Source organism: Caenorhabditis briggsae (assembly GCF_000004555.2).
Source record: "Caenorhabditis briggsae complete genome, chrV, whole genome shotgun sequence".
Taxonomy (NCBI): Eukaryota; Metazoa; Nematoda; class Chromadorea; order Rhabditida; family Rhabditidae; genus Caenorhabditis; species Caenorhabditis briggsae.
The window spans coordinates 265073-284842 of record NC_013488.2 but is presented as its reverse complement, the minus strand read 5'-3'; the positions used below and the strand labels follow the sequence as shown (position 1 = coordinate 284842).

Genomic DNA, 19770 nt, shown 5'->3' with positions numbered 1-19770 from the left:
AGAAGAACTTTCCTAAGAGCACCCCAGAGCATGGTCAGAAACGAAGGCTTTTTTGGGTTCTCCTTTAGAAATCCTTTGTAAGAAAAATAAAAATATTTGAGGAAGTGACGAAGAACGAATACTGCAGTGTACACTGAGCCAATTGATATGATAAAAGGCTTTATGATTATTTGCCAGTTTGTTTGAAGATCTGAAAGTCCGCAGTTTCGGAGCTGATACCCAGTTGCTGTAGTGATGATAGCCAAAAATGGGACAGGGCGGACTGGCCAAATTCGGTTTTCGAGCCAGTTCTGAAATTCAAAAAGTTGAGAAGAGATTTGGAAAAATGAGTTCAGCGTCCTGATACTCACATAAGTTCTGTAGGAAAACCTCTCGAACCTTCCTGGAAAATGATCAATTCTAGGATATGGCCAGTTTGGTTTCTTTTCTCGCATCTTTCCTGAAAACAGAAAAAAATTATCAAGTAATCAACAAAAAAATGAGTACGTTATCTCTTTTTCTATCTTCATTTTTATAGAGACCACTTGGCTACATGTTAAGCTACATTTTATTGTTTTGCTTTTTTTCTTTTTCCACTAAGTGATAAATGAGTGTGCTGCAATCTGCAGGCTATGTACCCTAGCAGAAAAAATTCTTTATGTTGTTCATGTCTGTGCTTCTGAACTTTCCGAATTCCTGTCCATATCGTACAATCAGATAATATCGAAATGCGGCGGAAAACGCAAACGATAAGAAGAATAGGAAACGGATTGTTCTCGTCAAACAAAGATTCGAATCTTTAAACTTACCGTATTCCTGAAAAAAAGATCGTTGCAGGAGGAAGAACAAATAAGACAAATCGTTTTGCATAGAAATTGTGTTTAGCGATAGTGATAAGTGGAATAATGTCATTTCAATCAGCTCACCCGGTGGATTGGGCAACGCATACTGTTGTGTAGGCAACATGGACTTACCGTGAACACTCTAATAGAACGCCACCCGAACCGTCCACTTTGAGCCTACATATCTCGCCAATTTTGAATAATATCAAAAAGTTGTCAACTAACAAAATGTTTATCATGATATCTGCAACATTTTATTAGTTAATCACTTTTTGGTATCTTTCACAGAAAATGAGATACATGGTCTCAAATTTGACGATTCGGGTGACGTTCTATTAGAGTGTTCACTGTAACCTCAATAATTTGCCAATGACACCAAAGAATTGTGTGCTTGAGGATTCAGTTCTTGCCTCGAGCTTCGAGAGAGAATCTGTTTCAAAACTGAACAAGTAAAACTGACCAGGAAACAACATAGAACTATTAAAATTGCTATAGAAATCAAGTTGTGTTAAGTACTAACAATTTTCATGAAGCATTAAATATTTGGAAAATCTTTTTTATAATGAAAGATACATTACTGTATTTTCTCTATTAGATCATTTCGGTTCCTTCAAATTAATTTTTAAATAATGTAACTGACAAATTATTTATCATAATATCACCAATATTTTATCAGTTGACAGATTTTTTATATCTCTCATAGAAATCGAAAGAATTAAGATCAATGTGCACATATAGGCTCAGCTTCTATTAGAGCGCTATGTGCTCTGAGATTCTTTTAATTGTATGGTGAAAAATTCTTATTTCAATTACCCAGAAACTACATGCAAGTAAAACATTTTATTATTCCGCACCAAAGTTCCGCTTTCCAAACAAGGAAGCCTAAAATCAGATTAGAAAAAAAAACTTTATATCAAGAATACGGTAGTTTTCTCCGTTGAAAATCGTATTGTTTAGTGAAAAATCGATTGTGTGATGTGACGAAAACTGAATCAAAAATATATACAAATTTATTATTTTCATGATTGAGATCACCAAGTTAAGAGAAATTGAAGAATGTATCAGATAATTATGACAAAATAAAGCTTCGAACATATGGATCGAATCGACTAGAATTGAATAAATCAGACATTTTTGTTTGGTTGTATAGTGCTTTGACCATCGTTCGGATTTCTCCAAGAATCAGAATCAAAGTTCCAAAGCGTTCCACATGAGTTTCATAATAATTAACTGAGAGATATTCCAACAGTTCCGTACAACATTTGGATTTCAAACTTGTCATTCTTTCTTGATATTCGGAGAAGATGTTGGTTTTCGGGTAGGTTGCTGAAAATCACAAGTTCTTCAATTGAAAGAAGTTTAGAATTATAACTCACGAGAAACTAATAGAAGACTTTTGAGAGCCGCAATCTCGAAAATATCAATATTTATTGCTTCAAATGGTTTTTGAATGGCGATTTGGAGAGATTTGACAAATTCGAAGTGGCTTCTGAAAAATCGGAAATGATTATTCTGTAACCCAAAGATTTTCTTTTACCTTGTACACTGATAGTCACTTTCTTGAACTCTTCCATTCTGTCCGTAATTATAATCGGGATGAAGAAACGTTCCATTTTGTAGCAACCAAATTCCGTTAGCTTTTTCTGACACTGTCCGGAATGCTTGATCAATGAGAAGAAACGCAAATCCATACTCCGATAGGACAACTTTTTGAGATTCATTAGTTAATTTTTGGAATGGGTCAAATTGAGATGCCCATTCAATGGAATTATTTATGCTCCATTTAAACATTTTATTGATATCAGATGTGTCGGCTCTCCTTGGAGACGAGACACTTTGTCTTTTGTGTTCTTCAAATTGTCGATTTTGAATTCTGATGAGTCGATCGATGAGTTGAACATCGGCTTCTGGAGAAAGAATTGGTGGATCAGAATACGAAGGAGAAGGCCTTCTCGGTCCAAGACAGTCCCGTCTTTTGACTGCTGAAGGTTTCATTCCTGCGTGATAGCACTTTTGAAGACGACAAGATCGGCACGATGAGCGAAATTCTGAAATAAGAATTGGTCAAAAAAAAAAGAGCTAGATTGAATAAAGTAAATATAGTTTTCTTTCCTACACTCAGCGGAGATTACTGTATCTGCACAACCAAACTATCAAAACGAAAAAAAATTACAGTTCAAAACGGATTAAGAAAATGGATATTCCAGAATTTTGGAGACTACGGTGCAAATACCAACTGACCAAATCAAGCAAAATAAAATTTTGTTGGCGGCCAGAAAACAATATCTAGTGTCCGCAAACCATTATTTTGTATCTTTTTGACTACAAGTAAAAAATCAGAAATTCTCTTCGTGATCTATTCCATGACGGAAGCACGATGACATGGGTTCTATGGTAATTCCAAAACCCAGGAGTATTTAAATAAATTTGAAAAAAGGTATCAAAGTATCTAGAACACCGGTCCATGCTCCCAGAGGGCATCGAAATGGGGGCATTGTGCTCAAAGGGGGCATTCACTCATAGGAGTCACTAACTGATAGGGGCCATCTTGAAGTGGTTTCTTACAAGGAAGGTGTTTTCAGACAATCTTTGAGAATTTCTTGAAAAATTGGTACACATATATTGGTACAGAGAACCAACTTCAAAATGACCCCTATGAGTCAATGAACCCCTTTGAGCACGATGCCCCCTATTTCGATACCCCGGGGATCATGGGAATGGAACACCATTAAAACCGACTGGACCTCTCATTGGATATTATTGTTTTCAGAATGACACAAGTATTTATAAGAATTATAAACTAACCAAAATTGATCAGACAATTTCCATCTCTCAAACATCGATATTTGGAGGAATGAATAACTGAACGACGAAAGAAAACAATGCATCCCAAGCAAGCGGGACACCCAAGACGACAGCTATTGACTCGATCTCCACAAACAGCACAATTTTGCATTAATTCAGGAATCCACTCAACTGGTGATGACGTGGATTGCGGGTATACCAGATACTCGGGTTCCATCCGTTGAACAGTAAGCATTTATTAGGTCTTGGGGAGGATTTAAGAAAATATACAAAATGAATTGGTTCGAAATGAAAAAATAAAGTATGAGAAGAGGAGGAGGTGTCTTAAAATTAAACCAACGGGATGGAGAAACAATCAAGGGATGGCTTCAAAAGATCCCAATCTTCACGATCCAATCTTCTCCGCGGCACGCACTTTGGAGGCGGTTCGTCGTTCGAATCACGTGCATTTCGTCTGTAGATTGAACTCTGGAAGGGATGTTGAAGACGAAGATGCAATAAGGATTGGATTCTGGATACAACGAATTTTCGAAAATGGAACAAAATCGTGAAAAGACGGGTGGGGAAGAAAGCCAAAGAATCATTAGATCTCGAAGATTGTTCAACACCAGGCTTCATACAAATCCTAGGATTCAACTTTTGAACTCACTTTTATCGAGTTTCAGGCATAGTCCTTCAAATTTTTATAGACTTTGTGCTACATTTTTTTCTCGGCTCGGGTTTCCAGTAACTTTTTTTCCAGTTTTTCAAAACACAGTCGAGGTCTGGAAAAGTTTCCCAATCACGGAGTGTCGGTAACAATGTTATGTTCAAAAAATGATCTCGAACGTTCCTGAAATTTCAGATTTGGATCAAATGTGAAAACCCTGAGTCCACCGGGGCGGGACTGCGAATTGCCGGAGAGCTGAATGCATTCTGAATATAGGCGCTATTTAGGACATAAAAATATAAAATATAACTTTTTTTTCTTTTTTTTTAGGACCTTTTACAGAATTCGTGTTTTTTTCATCATTCAGATGTGGATCTATTTTCGGTCACATGTAAGCCCAGTTTCTTTCGAATACTGGTAGATATCTAAGAAAATGCTTACACACGAAGTTTTTATGTCACAAACTGTGTTATTTGACACTTTTCTGATAGCTCAGCCGTGTCTTACTCAAAACTTTATCTCCCATTCTTCATCCAATAACCGACACACCTTTCGGTATACGGTAGATCAAAAGCTAACATGTTCTATTCAATTCAAGTAACCCGCTCACAAATCATTTGTTCCAAACTGATTTGATATCTGAAGCCGTAATCATGAACATTTTCCTTGGACCACGAATGTTTGAATCTAAAAAGGTATTATGATAGAATAGTATTATATATAGTCCATTATTGTCTAATTTTGAACTCAATTCATGTAGGTTTTCAACTCTTAAACTATGCTTTTCAAATACAAAATGCAAGAATATACAGAGCTAGGAATTTTGAACAATTCTCCAGATATCAGTTTTAATTCTAAAGCTTTTAATAAAATATAGTTCGAAAGTCATTTTCCTACTCTGTAAACCGAAAATTAATTAAAGAAATGTTCAACGAACATTGTCTTTTTGGAAAATTATTCAGTTGTTTTTTAGAGAGAAAATGGTTTTCCAATGAAATCGTCTCTGCTTTAGAAGATTTCAGAGAAAATTTTTGAAATGTTAATTCTTCGCACCTCATGATAAAATATTGTCATAATCGTTTTTCGCAAAGAGAGAACAAAAAGCTTTGCTTTAGAACAACCCTTTCCACCTGAAGATGAATCATAATGTTCCCAGGAACAGAAACCAGAGTTCCCAGGAACAGAAACCGCTTTTCCCTAAAAATGCATTCTTCTCGCTTTTTTCTATGAGAAAATTTCATTAATTTTTTGAATGGCATTGAAATCCTTGTACAGAAGAGATGTGCGGTAGAATAGAATATTCTTACTATTAGTTCCCGAGACGCCTTTTTTTGCTCCTATTATCCAATATTTTAGTTCTTTTTCCCAGCTGCTTTTTAAAAATATTTTTCAGTTTTTTTCCCAGACATGCCTGGAAAAACAACTTTTCAATGAAGCAAAAAAAATAGCATGTATCCCCTTTAAACTTATTGTCGAGTATTTTTACTACTAGTTCCCAAGAATTCCTGGTGTCTGATTGCCAGAATATTAGATTTTTTCATATTAACCTTCCAAATTTCCTTTGCTGATTGAATATTCGAGATTTATAGGCATAAGAGAACTTAATCAGTGCAGGAGTCCACTTTTTGTTCTAGAAATGATATAAAAAGATTTCTCATTTTCTCACACAAACATCTGTCCCAAAACCAACAAGTCTAAGCCACCAAATCAATTTTTTTTGCAGATATGTTTGTAATGTTTTTCTTTGTGTCTATGTTAATTGTGAGTTAACTATTCTAATTATAATGTATGATTTTTTCTTTAGGTCAGCACCCTGGGAACATTTATGAATGTTTATCTTTTCTGGAAGTTTTTGAAAATGAACAAGGGCGGAGGTTTTCTGACATTTTGCCTCGCTAAAACTGTTCCAAATACTGTTGTGTGCTCCGCGTTTTTATTTTGGGTTGTACCAATCACAGGATTATCTCTGACATACCAACAACTTCCAAGATTGATTAATGTTTTTGTCGGTCAGGTCGCTGGCTTCGGAGCTTATGTTGCTGGTGCTCTTATTGAAATGTTCATGGCCGTGAACCGTTTTTCCGTAATTTATTTTCCCAGCTACAGCTTTAAAAATGCAAATTATATCATTGTTTTTGTATTTATGGTCTCTATGATTTATGTTTTGTTCGGATTGATACCAGGTAAACGGTTGAACCAGACGTACTTCTTCTTTCCTTCCTAGTCTAGCCTTGATAAATAGATAATTAATAACAACTACACTCATATCATTTTCAGAATCATGCGGGTTTGTTTTCGACCCTGACACGTTTCTCTGGAGACCGGAGAAGACAGAATGTGGAGCTCTCATGGAAGACGTCATCCTGTATACTATTTATGGGACATTTGCTATTTCGAACAGTCTTAACCTAGTCACTTTTGTGAAACTCTGCTTCGGAAAAGCAGAAGGAATTAGCAATATTGAAGTAGTGAGAAGAAGAAGAAAAAGAATCAAGTTCTTCGTTCAAAGTGTTATCCAAAATTGCCTTCACATCATTGACATGATTAATTTTAATTTTATATCCAATCTCAATGATGCTCTGTGGTTTAAATTCATTTTTACATCCCTGTCACTTCTAACTATTCATACTTTGGACGGGTTGGCAGAAATAGATTAGAGTCTGAAATTGGATCAGCTTTTCAGATTCGTCATGTATATTTTCCATCCAAATGTGCAACCTACGAGCAAAACGAATAGCTCAGTTATTAAAATAGGTCACAGTTCTCATTTTGTTGCTTCCAGTTAAAACCCCAAAATGGATCAAGCAAGTATTCTTGCACTTTTTTCTAATTTTTTCACTTTTCTTCAAGCATTGACTTTTTGTTTTTGTTGCGAAATAAATTAGTGACACCATGAGGGTACTTAAAAAATCATAAAATGCGAGTGTCAAACTTTTAAGAAAAAAATCATCTACAGTACTACTCCATGATTTCTAAAACCACATGGGTCTTCATTTTTTAAATCTATAATCTTTGAAAAAAGATAATTACAAAAATAGACACCAATCTTTGACCAGAATATTTGTGAGCCAATCGAAAGTTCCAAAGTTACATTCATTTTTCAGACTTCTTCATTTCACATTTTTGAAAGATTCACAAAATTTTAAGCAGCTACTGGAGAAAAGTACAAAAGAATAAAAATCATTTATGAAAAAGTTGATGAGACATTGAGATACAAAATTTGAGAAGGAACAGCAACCAAACTATTATCACTGAGTACTGTGAATCCCTGCTTTTTTCCTGTCCGTCGGAGATCGAAAAACTGATTAAAAAGGACAGAGAAAAGGGTGTGCGGACGATCATAACACAAAAACACGGTATTGGGGCATTGAAAAAAATACGGAATTCCTCAAACCCATGTGATTGGTTTTATAAGATGAATACTTTTTCATTTCAGGTATAATTTAAAGATTGTGAGTAATTTTTGAACGGAAGAAAGGGACGTTTATAGATGTCTCCAGAAGACTGCTACAAAATAAATTTACTTTTTCAATCAGCTAGTGTAATGTATCCTTGTTCCAGTGGTTCTAGAATTTTCTCGTTTGCTATTTATTGATTTCCGTTTAGACTAATTAAATTATCAGTAAACATAGCTTACAACGACAATTTTTTGCTGACCATGTTTTAGCCCGCTTCTCATCTTTATTTTAAATCTTCTAGGTTTAAGAAAACATTCAGTTTTCCAGCCACTTATATTCCCTAATGAATGTTGTTTAGTTTTGGATGACACAAAGTCTACCGTGATAGTATCTGTCTAAAAACTGGCAAAAGCATTGGTTTCTTCGATCCACCAATGTCGCATTACTGATAGGGGCTGAAATTGTTTAACATGGTATGAAATAAAACAGATTGTTTTTCAATTCTCGAAGATGAATCCAGTCGTCACAAAAGACACAAAGCCTTCATCCGGATATTGTGCAAGATTATATCAACGACCATACTCAATACACTCGGGAAATCGGTTCAGAATGTTTTGACTACTAATGAAAGCCCAACGGTGGCATTCTCTGATTTCGATCTCCGTCCATATAATGTGTTATGCGTCGGACTGGAACTTTTGACTTTTCGAACATCCAGGGCATTTATGAAACGATTTATCTGAGTACATGGATCCTGCCTAAATGAAATCACGCACATTCGCAGTCTGGGGACAATAACATCACAAGTTATTATGAAAATCCTAATAATTGTTACCTTTGGGCATTCTTATCGGCAGCTACCACACGGCTAACAAGGCACGAACCAGTTAGTTCTTCAAAATGCTTTACCTTTCTCAAATCGGAGCTACTTTCACTTCAATCGCATTAAATATGTTCTTAATATGGCTGATAATAAAAAAATCTCCGAAGAAACTGGGGAACTACCGATATCTTATGATCTATACGGCACTATTCGATATATACTACGCAGTTTTGGGCACAGTTTCAGAAGTGGTAGGTGAGGATCAGTTTGCCTGTCACCTTGATTTTTTTTCATTAAAGGCAATTTTCTCACATGGATATGCTATATTGGTGTACCGCGTCTTTAGCAAGAGTAATTTATTTGACAGGATATTTTCGATTCCATTGAATATTACATATTGTGGGACGTTTGGGATGTCTATGGCTTTCTTAGCTGTTCATTTTATATATCGATATGGAATTACAAAATGGTACGAGAAAATTTGCTACGGTTTCAAATCTAGGCTTTCCGCCCCACTTCCAGCGATTCCCATAAAAAGGTAACATCTGGCTGGAGATTCTCAATGCTATTCGTAACTCCTTGCATTTACGGGTTATGGTGGGGAGGTGTAGTGTTTTTTTGTTGTTTACGAGACCAGAACTCAGATGATTACTTGAGGTAAGTGAATAACAAAATTTATTGTTTCGAAATGAATTTCAGATCTACTTTTTTGGAAACTCTAGATTTAAAACTGAAAGATGTTTCTTATGTTTTATTAAAGTTCTACAAAAAACAAAAAGGGACAGAAGAGTTATTGTTCAATGTTTCGTCATGGGTTGCTGCGGGAAATATGTATGTTATGGTGGTAAGCCAGTTGTATGAAAATTCCGACAGATTCACATTGTTTTAAAGGCCACTTCTGAACTCTGTGTTTTTGTTTTGGGCATAAAATGCTATTCTAACATTTCCAAGCTCCATGGCTTCTAGAACATCAAAATTCTCGGTGAACCTACAAAAACAGCTTTTCAATGCTCTTGTTATCCAAACAATAGTTCCAGTGTTGATCATGTACGCCCCGATTTTTGTGTTTTTCTTTTGTCCTATTTTGAATATTGATATGGGGTACTCAAGCAGACTAGTATCCGACTGTATTGCTTGGTATCCAGCTGTCAACCCTTTACCAAATATGTTTGTGGTGAAGAATTATCGAAATGCCATCATCGGTACGTTCAGTTTCTGATATTTCAGAAATCTACCAGAGTTTCAGAGATTTTCATCTGCTGTCGCAAAACCAAGTCACAACCTTCGGCTTCTTGATGATCAAACTCTACACAACAATGAACAATACCATGTCACGACTACGATTTTTTATCGTACATTGACGAATCGGTTCTTGAAATCTCCAAACTTTGACGGTCTTTGTCTTTTCGCCCACCACATTTATTTATCGCATGTTTGTGGTTATCTCCGTTGCGAATCTATACGAATGTTTTAATACTGAACTTTTGGCATCTTATATATCCGGTGCCGGTATTAAGGTGAAAAGCTGTTCCATGTTGTATACATCCATATAGGAATAAGACTACGTATTCTTGAATTATCTCATCTAGAATACAACTCATTTTGGATGTTACACCTTTAGCGCGCGGTTGAAACAGGACCCACATGCATACCGAATCAGTTAGTCGGTCCCAGAAAGCCACAACAACTTTTTATTGAATTTCTTCTTTTTTGACGGATATTCTTCATCATAGAATCCAAAACTGTGTTTTTTTGTTTGTTTTTATTTTTTGCTAAAATATTTCAAATCGAGAAACTCAGAAAAATCTTCAAAGGTTGGGCAATTTTTTAAATAAATTGAACATTTGAGAATATGATCCACTTTTAAATGGAAGCCGCTAAAATTCATCAGACCAAAACACAACTACCCACATTAACTGACGATCAAACTCTACACGAAAACGAAATGGAATTGAACTATCTATCGGTACCGTGTCACGACTGCGGATACGATTTTGCATTGCCCAGCAGCAAATCTGTATTTAAGATCTCCGAAACATGGAGATTTTCATGTCCTACCACCTCAGCAATTTGTTTCAAATACCCCAGAAAATGCATTTTTTTGTAAATCTAATTTCGGAATCTCCGATTCTTCATGCAGATCATTTGACTCTCGGTTTACTGTTTTGTGGAACACTCAAAACTTTGTCTTTGTCGTCTCCTTTTGCTATCCAAAAATCGGATGCAAGAGGTTATCAAATGTTTTAAAATCTATTCATTATTTAAAGAGAGAGAGAGAGAGAGAGAGAGAGAGAGGGAGAGAGAGAGAGAGAGAGAGAGAGAGGGAGAGAGAGAGAGAGAGAGAGAGAGGGAGAGAGAGAGAGAGAGAGAGAGAGAGAGGAACGAGATTTTCCGGAGATTTTTTGGAGTGACGGTATGAATTCTGGCGTGACGGTGAACAGTGTTCAATGTTCGCACAGCGCGTTACTATCGTGATATATCCCATCGTTCGGCCGTGAGCCAACGATGGGCTCACAAGTTAAACTGCTCGAGGGGCGTACATGAAAATTATTTCGAACCAATTTTTTTCATATCCGTCCATCTTTCAAAGAACAGTAAACACAGGTTTACATGCTATACTTGTTTGTCTGCGTCGCATAAATTTTGGCTGAAGTTCCGGATGGAAATGAAACATGACTAATCTGAAAACGCTGTCATGTTTTTTTTTCTGATCGAAATTATATTGACCTACCCGTCAAGCGCATAAACAAGAACAAACGACAGGGTAAGGAATGTGAATTGGAACCAAAGGTCGTTTGATAGAAGGGATATGTAAATACAGTTAATAAGATCTACCATATGGAGACAATCTTGAACAACGTTCTGAAATAATAGCTGGTTTGCCAAGAATTCGAGGCATGATATATGTACCTGAATGAACATCATTATTCGCCTTCTTCTCCTTCTTGAAGTATAAGCTTGATTCATTCCTAATTCGAAACTCTGAAAGTTGTGAGAATTTAAGAAAAATCAAGAAAAAAGTGTCTTACATTGCAAAACAACAGTTTCATAGCTGTTATAAAGTTCAAACTGTTGGACATAATTGCCAGAGTGAAAACGGAACACAAGAGAACATTCAGTTGAAACTCTGCACATGAATATGATTCGGAAGTCCATGTGAAGACTTTTGGATCATAGATATAACCGCATTCATCTGAAAATAAACACAGGTGAAAAAGAAACAAAATAAAATCTTACCAGGAAGACCCACACATGTAAATATGATAGATACGATAATTGCTACAGAAATAGCTAAATTTGTTGACGACCTCTTGTCAACTATATAATTCTTTAGTGGAAAATACAAAATGAAACACCGATTGGCAGACATACACAGCTGAATCAATGGACCCGAAAATTGTCCTATGAAAATGGGAGAACATATGACAGTACCCATAATGTAAGCACCTGCTCCAGCCACTTGGCCGACAACTACATTCGGAAGACGTGAAACTTCCAATGGCTGGATAATTGATAACGGGATCACCCAGAGAAGGAATGATGAACAAACAATGACATTTGGGAAAGTTTTGGCTAGACAAAGTTTTTGGAAGCTTGACAATCTTCCTTTTCTGGTTAGGAACTTGACAAGAAGATAGAAGCTGATAACGAATCCGAATGTGGATACCTTAAAATCTCATCAAAACTTATGAATTCATAACTACAGGATGGCCGATAATGATAGGACGTTTTTTTAAAGCTCCTTGGCCTGGCGCCAAGGGATAATTTTGAAAACTTTCTAAACTAATAGAAAGTAGGGACCCTCTATAAGCAGTGATTGATATCATTTGATGCCAATTTTTTTGTTGTTCGGAATTATGAATACTTCTCCACACCAATCCACAAAACCTCCTATAGCTTTTTAAACTTTCTGTAAAGTCCATTTCAAAAATTTTGGGGCGATATTGACGTCAACTACAGTCGCCGCACAGCCAAATTTTTTATCATGCTTTTGGAGGCTACTGTCGAAGCTGGTGTCTCTAATCATGACTACTTGTTATAAAACTAACATTTTTACATATTTTGGATATTTTGATAAAGTTATTTCAGTTAATAAACGTTTTTCTGAAAAATGGGAAACATTTAGAAACGTCCTATCATTATCGGCCACCCTGTAGACTAACCATAAACAAGATAGAAGTTGCCAGATAGGGCAAGGGAAAATCGACGTCTTCTGGCATTTGTAAATCTAATATTGCGGTTTTTCAGTACCCTTTATATAGAAGTGAATATTGTCTAGCCGTATGCTTTTTCCATATACAAAGAACGGCTTAACGATTTCCGGGAAGAAGAAAAACTTGTTTTCTTTATTTAGCTGTCAGTAGTGCTGTGAACAAAAACCGACTTCGGTGATATTCAATCAAAAGTTATTGAGGAATGAATAGTAGATTGATTGTATTTTCTTCCAGAATATTTCGCAAGTTGTAGAGTAGTTGGTGGTAGAAACTTTGATATTGTGACGATTGTGAATTTTGGAAGTTCTTTGCTGTGAAGGTGTTCGTGGAATTGAATATATTAAACGAATTGATTGAATACACTGAACTATCGGTACAAAAGCTTAAACTACACTGTATCCGTCTTTTCAAATGTTATTAAGCCTTTTCAAATGTTCTTCTCGTGTCTTCTTATTTCGATGTGCATGACTTTTATCATAAAAATTTCTGTTCCTGATCTTATTGAAATGTTTATTATTTTACAAACTTCCGGCCCAAATTAATCATGCAACATTGGATACTTCTCTCGGATGTGAGTGATGTGATGATACAACAACCACGCCAGTTCTAGACGAATGACGCTTGAATCCAATGGAACGACACCAATTGGGTTGGACTTCCGGGTTGAAATAGAGCATGACTATTCTGAATTTCGAAGGAAATAAATAAGCGAGCAGAAGTCACAAAAGTTACCCATCTGCAGCGTGAATAGCGAGAAATGAGTAGCACAGAAAGATGTAGCGGAACCAGACTTGGTCGCTGAGTTCAAAGAGAAAAATACTGTTGACTAGGTCTGTAAGGTGAAGGCAATCCTGTATGACACATTGGACAAAGAGCCAAAGACGCTTCTTACGACGACGGGCGGCATCAGCTTGGCGGATACCGGAAGTCTGAAAATAAAAGGCGTTATACATTCTTCAAATCTATCCTGGTTTTAGATAGACCAATTCAATTTCTTCTCACATATATTCGTTCAAAAACCAAAATCAAAAGTTTTTGCTTCCTTTATGAAAATCTCATCAAACTTCGGTACACTCTCACAGTTCAAAACCATACCGAAGCGCACAAGAACTTCATTGCTGTGAGTACATTGAAGCTGTTCGATGAAACAGCCAACACTATAATCGACCAGAAAATGAGAGTTGTCATTTGATCAGCACACTCGGATTCTTCGACTCTCCAAGAGAAGATTTCTGGATCATAAACATAGGCGCAGAGTTCTGAAAGTTGTATAAATTATGGAGAAGTACATATAGTAAAAACTGACTTCTCAAACCAAGCAGAGTATAAGTTACAGCAAGTGCCAGACAGACTGTAATTGCGCAGTACGTGGCATAGGATCGTTTAGATTTGTGTTGTCGGAATGGAAAATAGATCACAAAGAATCGGTTAGCTGCCATACACATTTGGATACTGGCTCCCAAGATATAGGCTCCTCCACTAGCTATTTGCCCGATAAATACATTTGGGAGATACGGTACTTTAGCGTATGTCAAGGATAGGGCTGTGACTGGAACTACCCAAAACAGAAAGGCTCCACAGACAAACATATCCGGAATGGTTTTAATTAGACAAAATTTATGAAAGTCACTGAACGCTCCAGGTTTTCTAACGAACCTCCAAAATATATAGACGTTGACGAAGAATCCAATGAAACTCGTCTGAAATTTGAATGTTCTAAAAGGAGGAATACCTTAAAACCTGTAATAGAAGGGCCCCTAACATTTCACTTCGTGCTAATTTATCTCGGTTCTTATAAAATATATAAAGGTTGTTAGCTGAGAAACTGCTTGTTATAACATCAGAATTGTTTAGTCACTTCTGAAATTTTGTAACAGAATTGAGATAATTGAGCTCAAACTGGGCAATGTGATGGCCCTTCTATTACAAGCTTACGGTAGTTGAACTTTTTCTTATTTTCTGAAATTAATCTTATTTGAGAGATGTTATCTACAATTTTAGTGGTTCAGACACATTTTATAAAAACTTACAACAAGCATAGAGATCACTGCCAGTAATGGAAATAGGCCCAACATTACAGAACTCTGAAAATCAAGGATCTTGATGAAATTTAAAAAAAGGAAGGAAATCAACAAAAACTCGGACACAAACGGACACAAAAAATTAGTGAGGAAACGATGTTTTCTAGGAAAGTTGAATGGGAAAATTCAAAGAGAGAATATTCACACAGAACTTTGTTGTCGAACATCCGTGGGAAATTTTGAGTGCATTACATCTCATTTTTCAGAATGGGAATTAACTAGAAAATAACTAAGCTTGTTAGAGGTCAATCTTTCATTAGAAAAAAAAAACAAAACACATCTTTGACATGAACACAAATGCGTTATTTGAACCCGGACTGCGTTATTTCAGGGTCATTATTCACAAAAAAAAATAATTGAAAAAAGTGCATCATCTCTGATTTTTCACAACTGAACCGTAGTGATTCTTCTGTCCCCATGAAATGTAGGTGTCGCAACCGTGGCAATCTTCGAGGATGTTTTTCCAAACTTCCGATAAAGGAATCTCGGTTGAACCTCTGGGTGAAAATAGAGCATGACAAAACTGAAATAGTTTGCTTTATAACATTTCAACTAATCAGTATTCGCTTGATTACCCGTCGAGTGCGTGAATCAGAAGGAAGGATATGGAGAGGAAAATGAACTGATACCAGAGAGCATCGCTCAGTTTGAAGATGAAAATGCTGTTGATGAGGTCGATGACATGTAGACAGTCTTGGATCACACTCTGAACTAGAATGTCTAAAAATACGCGAAAAACCCGAGAGTGCAATGAGGTCAAAGGAACATCTTCTGTTCTTGAAATGCTGCTGATGGTGTTTGTAGGCTACACTAGCACATCTTGTTTTAGATATCAATTTTCCAGATTTTTCATAAAACGGTTTGTTTGTTAGTTCTCAATTTTATTTTGGTAAATCACAAAAGTCTGGACTGTGATCCACTCGTGGGATAACGTTAAAAATCACGGTTCTCCTAGAAAGTTCCCACAGACGAACTTTCAAATGTTTCAACATTTTAGATTCACATTATATTGGAACTAGAATTTTATGTTGAAGGTGTACTCTCTGATTTGTCTTTCCAATTAGTTACAGTTTAAAAGTTTTCCAGCGACATCGATTCAAAGAACGCACATTGATTTTTTTTAATTTTTACCTGTGTGAACATCGAAATCAATTTTTTCCTCCTTCTGTGGGCATCGTTTTGACTCATTCCTCCAACCTGAAAACTCAGTGTTTTTCAATTCTTATGATCTTTAACAAATTGCTTTTTCAGTGTCCGATCACTGTCTACTGTCAATTGAAAGTAATACATTTCAAGAACTGATGAAATTGCGAATGTTAATTCATCCGAAAAGAATAACCAATCATTAGAAAATCACACCACAGAGCCATCACATTTCGGCTCAATGACTCGCCTTATTCACAGCTAATTTTATTGCAGTCGCGACATTCAAAGATTTGTCCACGTGGAAATCGCGACTACTGTATAAAAGATCAAAGTGGACATCCCTGTCGCACATTCTGTATACTCTTTGTCCCATGTGAAGTTTTCTGGGTAAAAAACAAAACCACAGTTCGCTGCAAACCGGAAAACAATTGGATTACTTTCTTGGTCTCGAAATGACTCACGTCTGAAGCCGAGAGCTGTATACAAAACAGCTATTCCAAATGCTCCAATGATGGCAAATCCTGTTAATGGGAAATCGGCGATTCCAAGATGTCGAGTCGCAAAGTAAAGGGCTGCGAACCGATTGAGAGACATGAAGAGTTCAAGAAGGGGTCCTGAAAAATGCTTTTTAATATGAAATCGCTAATTTGACAAAAAATACAGGTGCAATGGATAAGCAGTTTGTTGATTTTCTTGCCAAAAAACTAGGTAGTAAATTACTCACCAGTGACATAAGCACCAAATCCTGCAATCTGACCCACGAACACATTCAGAATTCTAGGAATCTTGTCGTAATCAGGTTGTACAACAGATATAGGTACAACCCATAATAGGAATGAAGCGCAGACAATTGAGTTTGGAATCGTTTTCACCAGACACAGTTTATGGAATGAGCTTGCTTTTCCTGGTTTGTTGGAGAACTTTCGGAAAAGATAAATATTCAATACGAGGCCAAGAGTGCTGATCTGAAAATATATGTGTTGCAAGTTTGAGAATTATTTTGTATATTTCTAAACTTTGAACAAAAAAGTTGAAAATGAAAAACAAAGATGGAAACTTCGTAAGTGCTGCTAAATTTCAGCTAATACTAGGGATCTATGATTTTCTCATTTTCAGCTGCAAGAAATTTATTGACCAAAAAGTAGGTTAGAAGCTAGTACGAACCCTGGATTTCAAAGTTTGATTATCATTTCAAACGGATGTCTGCTAGGAACAGGAATAACTTGAATTTCTTTTTTAGAAAAATAAATGAAATTACTACGAAATTAGAAGATTCGACAATTCTAAGACTTTAGAATATTCAGGAACCGAATTTAATAAAACTCACCGTTAGCATAGAAACCACCGCAACCACATGAAATAATACAGACATAAATTTTGAATCTGGAATGAAGAGAAGTTCGTCTGAAACCAAACTTCCGTGCTCTGACATAAATTGTGAGTCAATCTGAGACAACAGCCAAATGAAATATTATTCTGTTCCGGGAGACCAACTCTCTCCTTCTCTGATTTATCCAGAATAGGCCTATTACGTGTGTTGAGGGTGTCTCTGGTGTAATTGGATTGACCGCCTGCCTTTACACCTCCTTTGAAGTGCTTGTTAAAATGCTTGAAAGTTAAAAGTTTGTCATGTGATCAAGATTGAGAGACTAGCAAACCAGCTATTTATTGTTTTGGTTTTGATTAAAATTGCCTGTTTTTGAGAAAAATTATAAGCGACATACAGAGAACACACGTCAACAGAAGGAGGTTAAGAAGATCAACAATATGCTAGCTAACAGTAGAAACTTTAGACATTGCCACCACCCGAATCAACGATCTCTTTTTGACAGCTCTTCTCCATAACCATCTTGGATGGAGCTCACTGTGGAAGTAAAACATGACACATCTGGAAAATATCAAACTAGAATTTCAACTTTATCACCGCTTACCCATCAAGAAAATGAATTGAAACGAATGAGAAAGTGAGACACAAGAATTGAAACCATGCTGACGGATTTAGTTGAGTCGTGTAGGTGCTGTTGATCATGTCAAAAACATGTAGACAATCTTGAAGAACACTTTGCGAGAAGTTCACTAGATACTTTTTTCTACGAGTTTTCGAATCGGTTTTACTCATTCCGCCAACCTGGAAGTAAAATATTTGTTGAACAGGAAGTAGAATAATACATTTAAAAATTAGTTTATCAAAGGAATCTTGGAACAATAAATATCCAATAACCCAGATAAATATGCAGAAGGATAGTCGAAAAAAGTAAAAAGTACAAAGTGGGGTCACTACAAGATAGAGTATAGGCTGTGTTCACCGTGCGATCTTAACGTATGCGGCTAGTTTCTAAAAGGGCATTTCATCAGAATAAAGCTCCAAAAATTCAAATCAACAAATCGTTCGTTGATTTTGCCAGAAAAAAAAACCAACCTTATCAAACAATAACCTTCCAGCTGTTGCCAAATTCATCGTATTTGATATAACTGCACAGCCGAATATAGAATACAATAATAGATCATACTGAAAAGTTGAACAATCCGCTTCCTCGGATAGCCATTCCAAAGTTTCCGGAAAGTAAAGAAATCCACAGTCTTCTGAAAGAAAATGCTTTTTGTCTATTTCTAATTTCAAAACTCAGACTCACTTGGCAGACCCATGACAGTAAAAACGATTGCAATTATGACTGATATTCCTATTGAGGTTATTGTAATTGGGTATCGATTTGCCTTTATGATTTGTACTGCAAAATATAGAGAGGAGAATCTGTTGGCTGCCATACAGACGTGGAGTAGTGGACCTGAAATTTACATAGTTTATTTGAAATGAAAAATTACAATTAAAATATTCTTACCAAAAATGTAAGCTCCAGCGCCTGCCAACTGTCCCACAAAAACGTTTGCATCTCTCGGTACCTTGCTATTTTTGACTCTCAAAGTGCTCAGCGGAACAGCCCAAAAAAGGAAACATGCACAAACAATTGCATTAGGAATAGTTTTCACGAGACATAATTTATAGAAACCACTAATCACACCTCTTCGGGTACTAAACTTGTAAAAAAGATAAGTGTTGAGGATGGTTCCAGAAAAACTAACAAGAAAGAGACTCAAGTTGGAAACGATCAGAAAAACTATAGTTGCCATTCGCTGGGAGTTTTCTTTTTTCTGATCTATTTCAATGGCATGGATTCCAGGTTACATGCGTGCTAGACCAAGATCAATTGCTTGAGTGAATTATATCCAACATTCTCATTTCATTTCCTTCCTTTATTTTTTTCGTAGTCATAGTGGGTATTTCACCTGAATAGGCTGTTTGAACTGGGTTGTCTAGGAGAGCTATGTGTCACTAGAAGGGGTGGTACTGTCAATTCAGAAGTTATCATTGCAATGTTACTGAGTCATGACGGCAAGTTAAGGAGGAACGGAAAACGGATTCACCGTTTGTCTTATTTTGTTTGGAATGGTTCAACAAACAGGTCAATAATTTCCGAAATAACATAACAAAACTGGGTCAACGAGTTTCAGATGATTGCTTTTAATACAAATTAAATCGGGTCTCTGTAGCATCCATAATGGATTGTCCGCAGATGATCGACGAAAAGTACAGATTCATTATATTTTCAACCATCGTGCAAACTGCAACTCGGAAATCGTCTTAGCAAATTTTAGACTGCCTAGGAGGCACAGAGGGGCACACAATTCGCCTCCAAATGCCACCATCCCCGTTTAGAGTGCCCTTTGAACACCGCACTCGTGCCCCGAGCTCTCAGGTGTATACCGTGCTGATGCCGAGCCACTTCTTGAATCATCTGCTCATTATGTTTCTAGCCATTCAATCTCAAAGAATT

General features: G+C 36.4%; 6 protein-coding genes across 6 annotated transcripts in view; 1 reads left to right on the top strand and 5 right to left on the bottom strand.

The window, feature by feature from the left end:
* CBG11458 overlaps window positions 1-434 on the bottom strand; it is a gene marked incomplete at both ends in the record, with an annotated part of 3099 nt that extends 2665 nt beyond the window's left edge. Inside the window, 2 exons of the mRNA XM_045236466.1 lie at window positions 9-290; window positions 351-434. Of these exons, the coding sequence (XP_045094522.1) occupies window positions 9-290; window positions 351-434 (366 nt within the window). The remainder of the gene's footprint in view (window positions 1-8; window positions 291-350) is intronic.
* A 1456-nt stretch (window positions 435-1890) lies between these two features.
* Window positions 1891-3861, bottom strand: Cbr-nhr-175 (the record flags this gene model as incomplete). The annotated part of the gene is made up of 4 exons (XM_002635171.2): window positions 1891-2147; window positions 2198-2310; window positions 2359-2869; window positions 3627-3861. The coding sequence occupies 4 exons, from the start codon at window positions 3859-3861 to the stop codon at window positions 1891-1893; spliced, it is 1116 nt and encodes a 371-aa protein (XP_002635217.2).
* Window positions 3862-6000: 2139 nt separating this feature from the next.
* CBG11460 lies at window positions 6001-6932 on the top strand (the record flags this gene model as incomplete). Its single annotated transcript, XM_002635172.2, has 3 exons — window positions 6001-6036; window positions 6080-6458; window positions 6553-6932. 3 exons carry the CDS (start codon window positions 6001-6003, stop codon window positions 6930-6932), a joined length of 795 nt encoding a protein of 264 aa, XP_002635218.2.
* Window positions 6933-11080: 4148 nt separating this feature from the next.
* CBG11461 lies at window positions 11081-12716 on the bottom strand (the record flags this gene model as incomplete). Its single annotated transcript, XM_045236465.1, has 6 exons — window positions 11081-11177; window positions 11228-11358; window positions 11407-11478; window positions 11526-11689; window positions 11734-12163; window positions 12660-12716. The coding sequence occupies 6 exons, from the start codon at window positions 12714-12716 to the stop codon at window positions 11081-11083; spliced, it is 951 nt and encodes a 316-aa protein (XP_045094521.1).
* Window positions 12717-13282: 566 nt separating this feature from the next.
* On the bottom strand, window positions 13283-17309 carry Cbr-srx-137 (the record flags this gene model as incomplete). The annotated part of the gene is made up of 5 exons (XM_002635174.1): window positions 13283-13394; window positions 13443-13639; window positions 13806-13969; window positions 14017-14410; window positions 17265-17309. Coding segments are annotated over 5 exons (912 nt in total), but the record flags the coding sequence as incomplete, so codon positions are not given.
* Cbr-srx-18 overlaps window positions 15266-19770 on the bottom strand; it is a gene marked incomplete at both ends in the record, with an annotated part of 23431 nt that continues 18926 nt past the window's right edge. Inside the window, one exon of the mRNA XM_002635175.1 lies at window positions 15266-15314. Within this exon, the coding sequence (XP_002635221.1) occupies window positions 15266-15314 (49 nt within the window). The remainder of the gene's footprint in view (window positions 15315-19770) is intronic.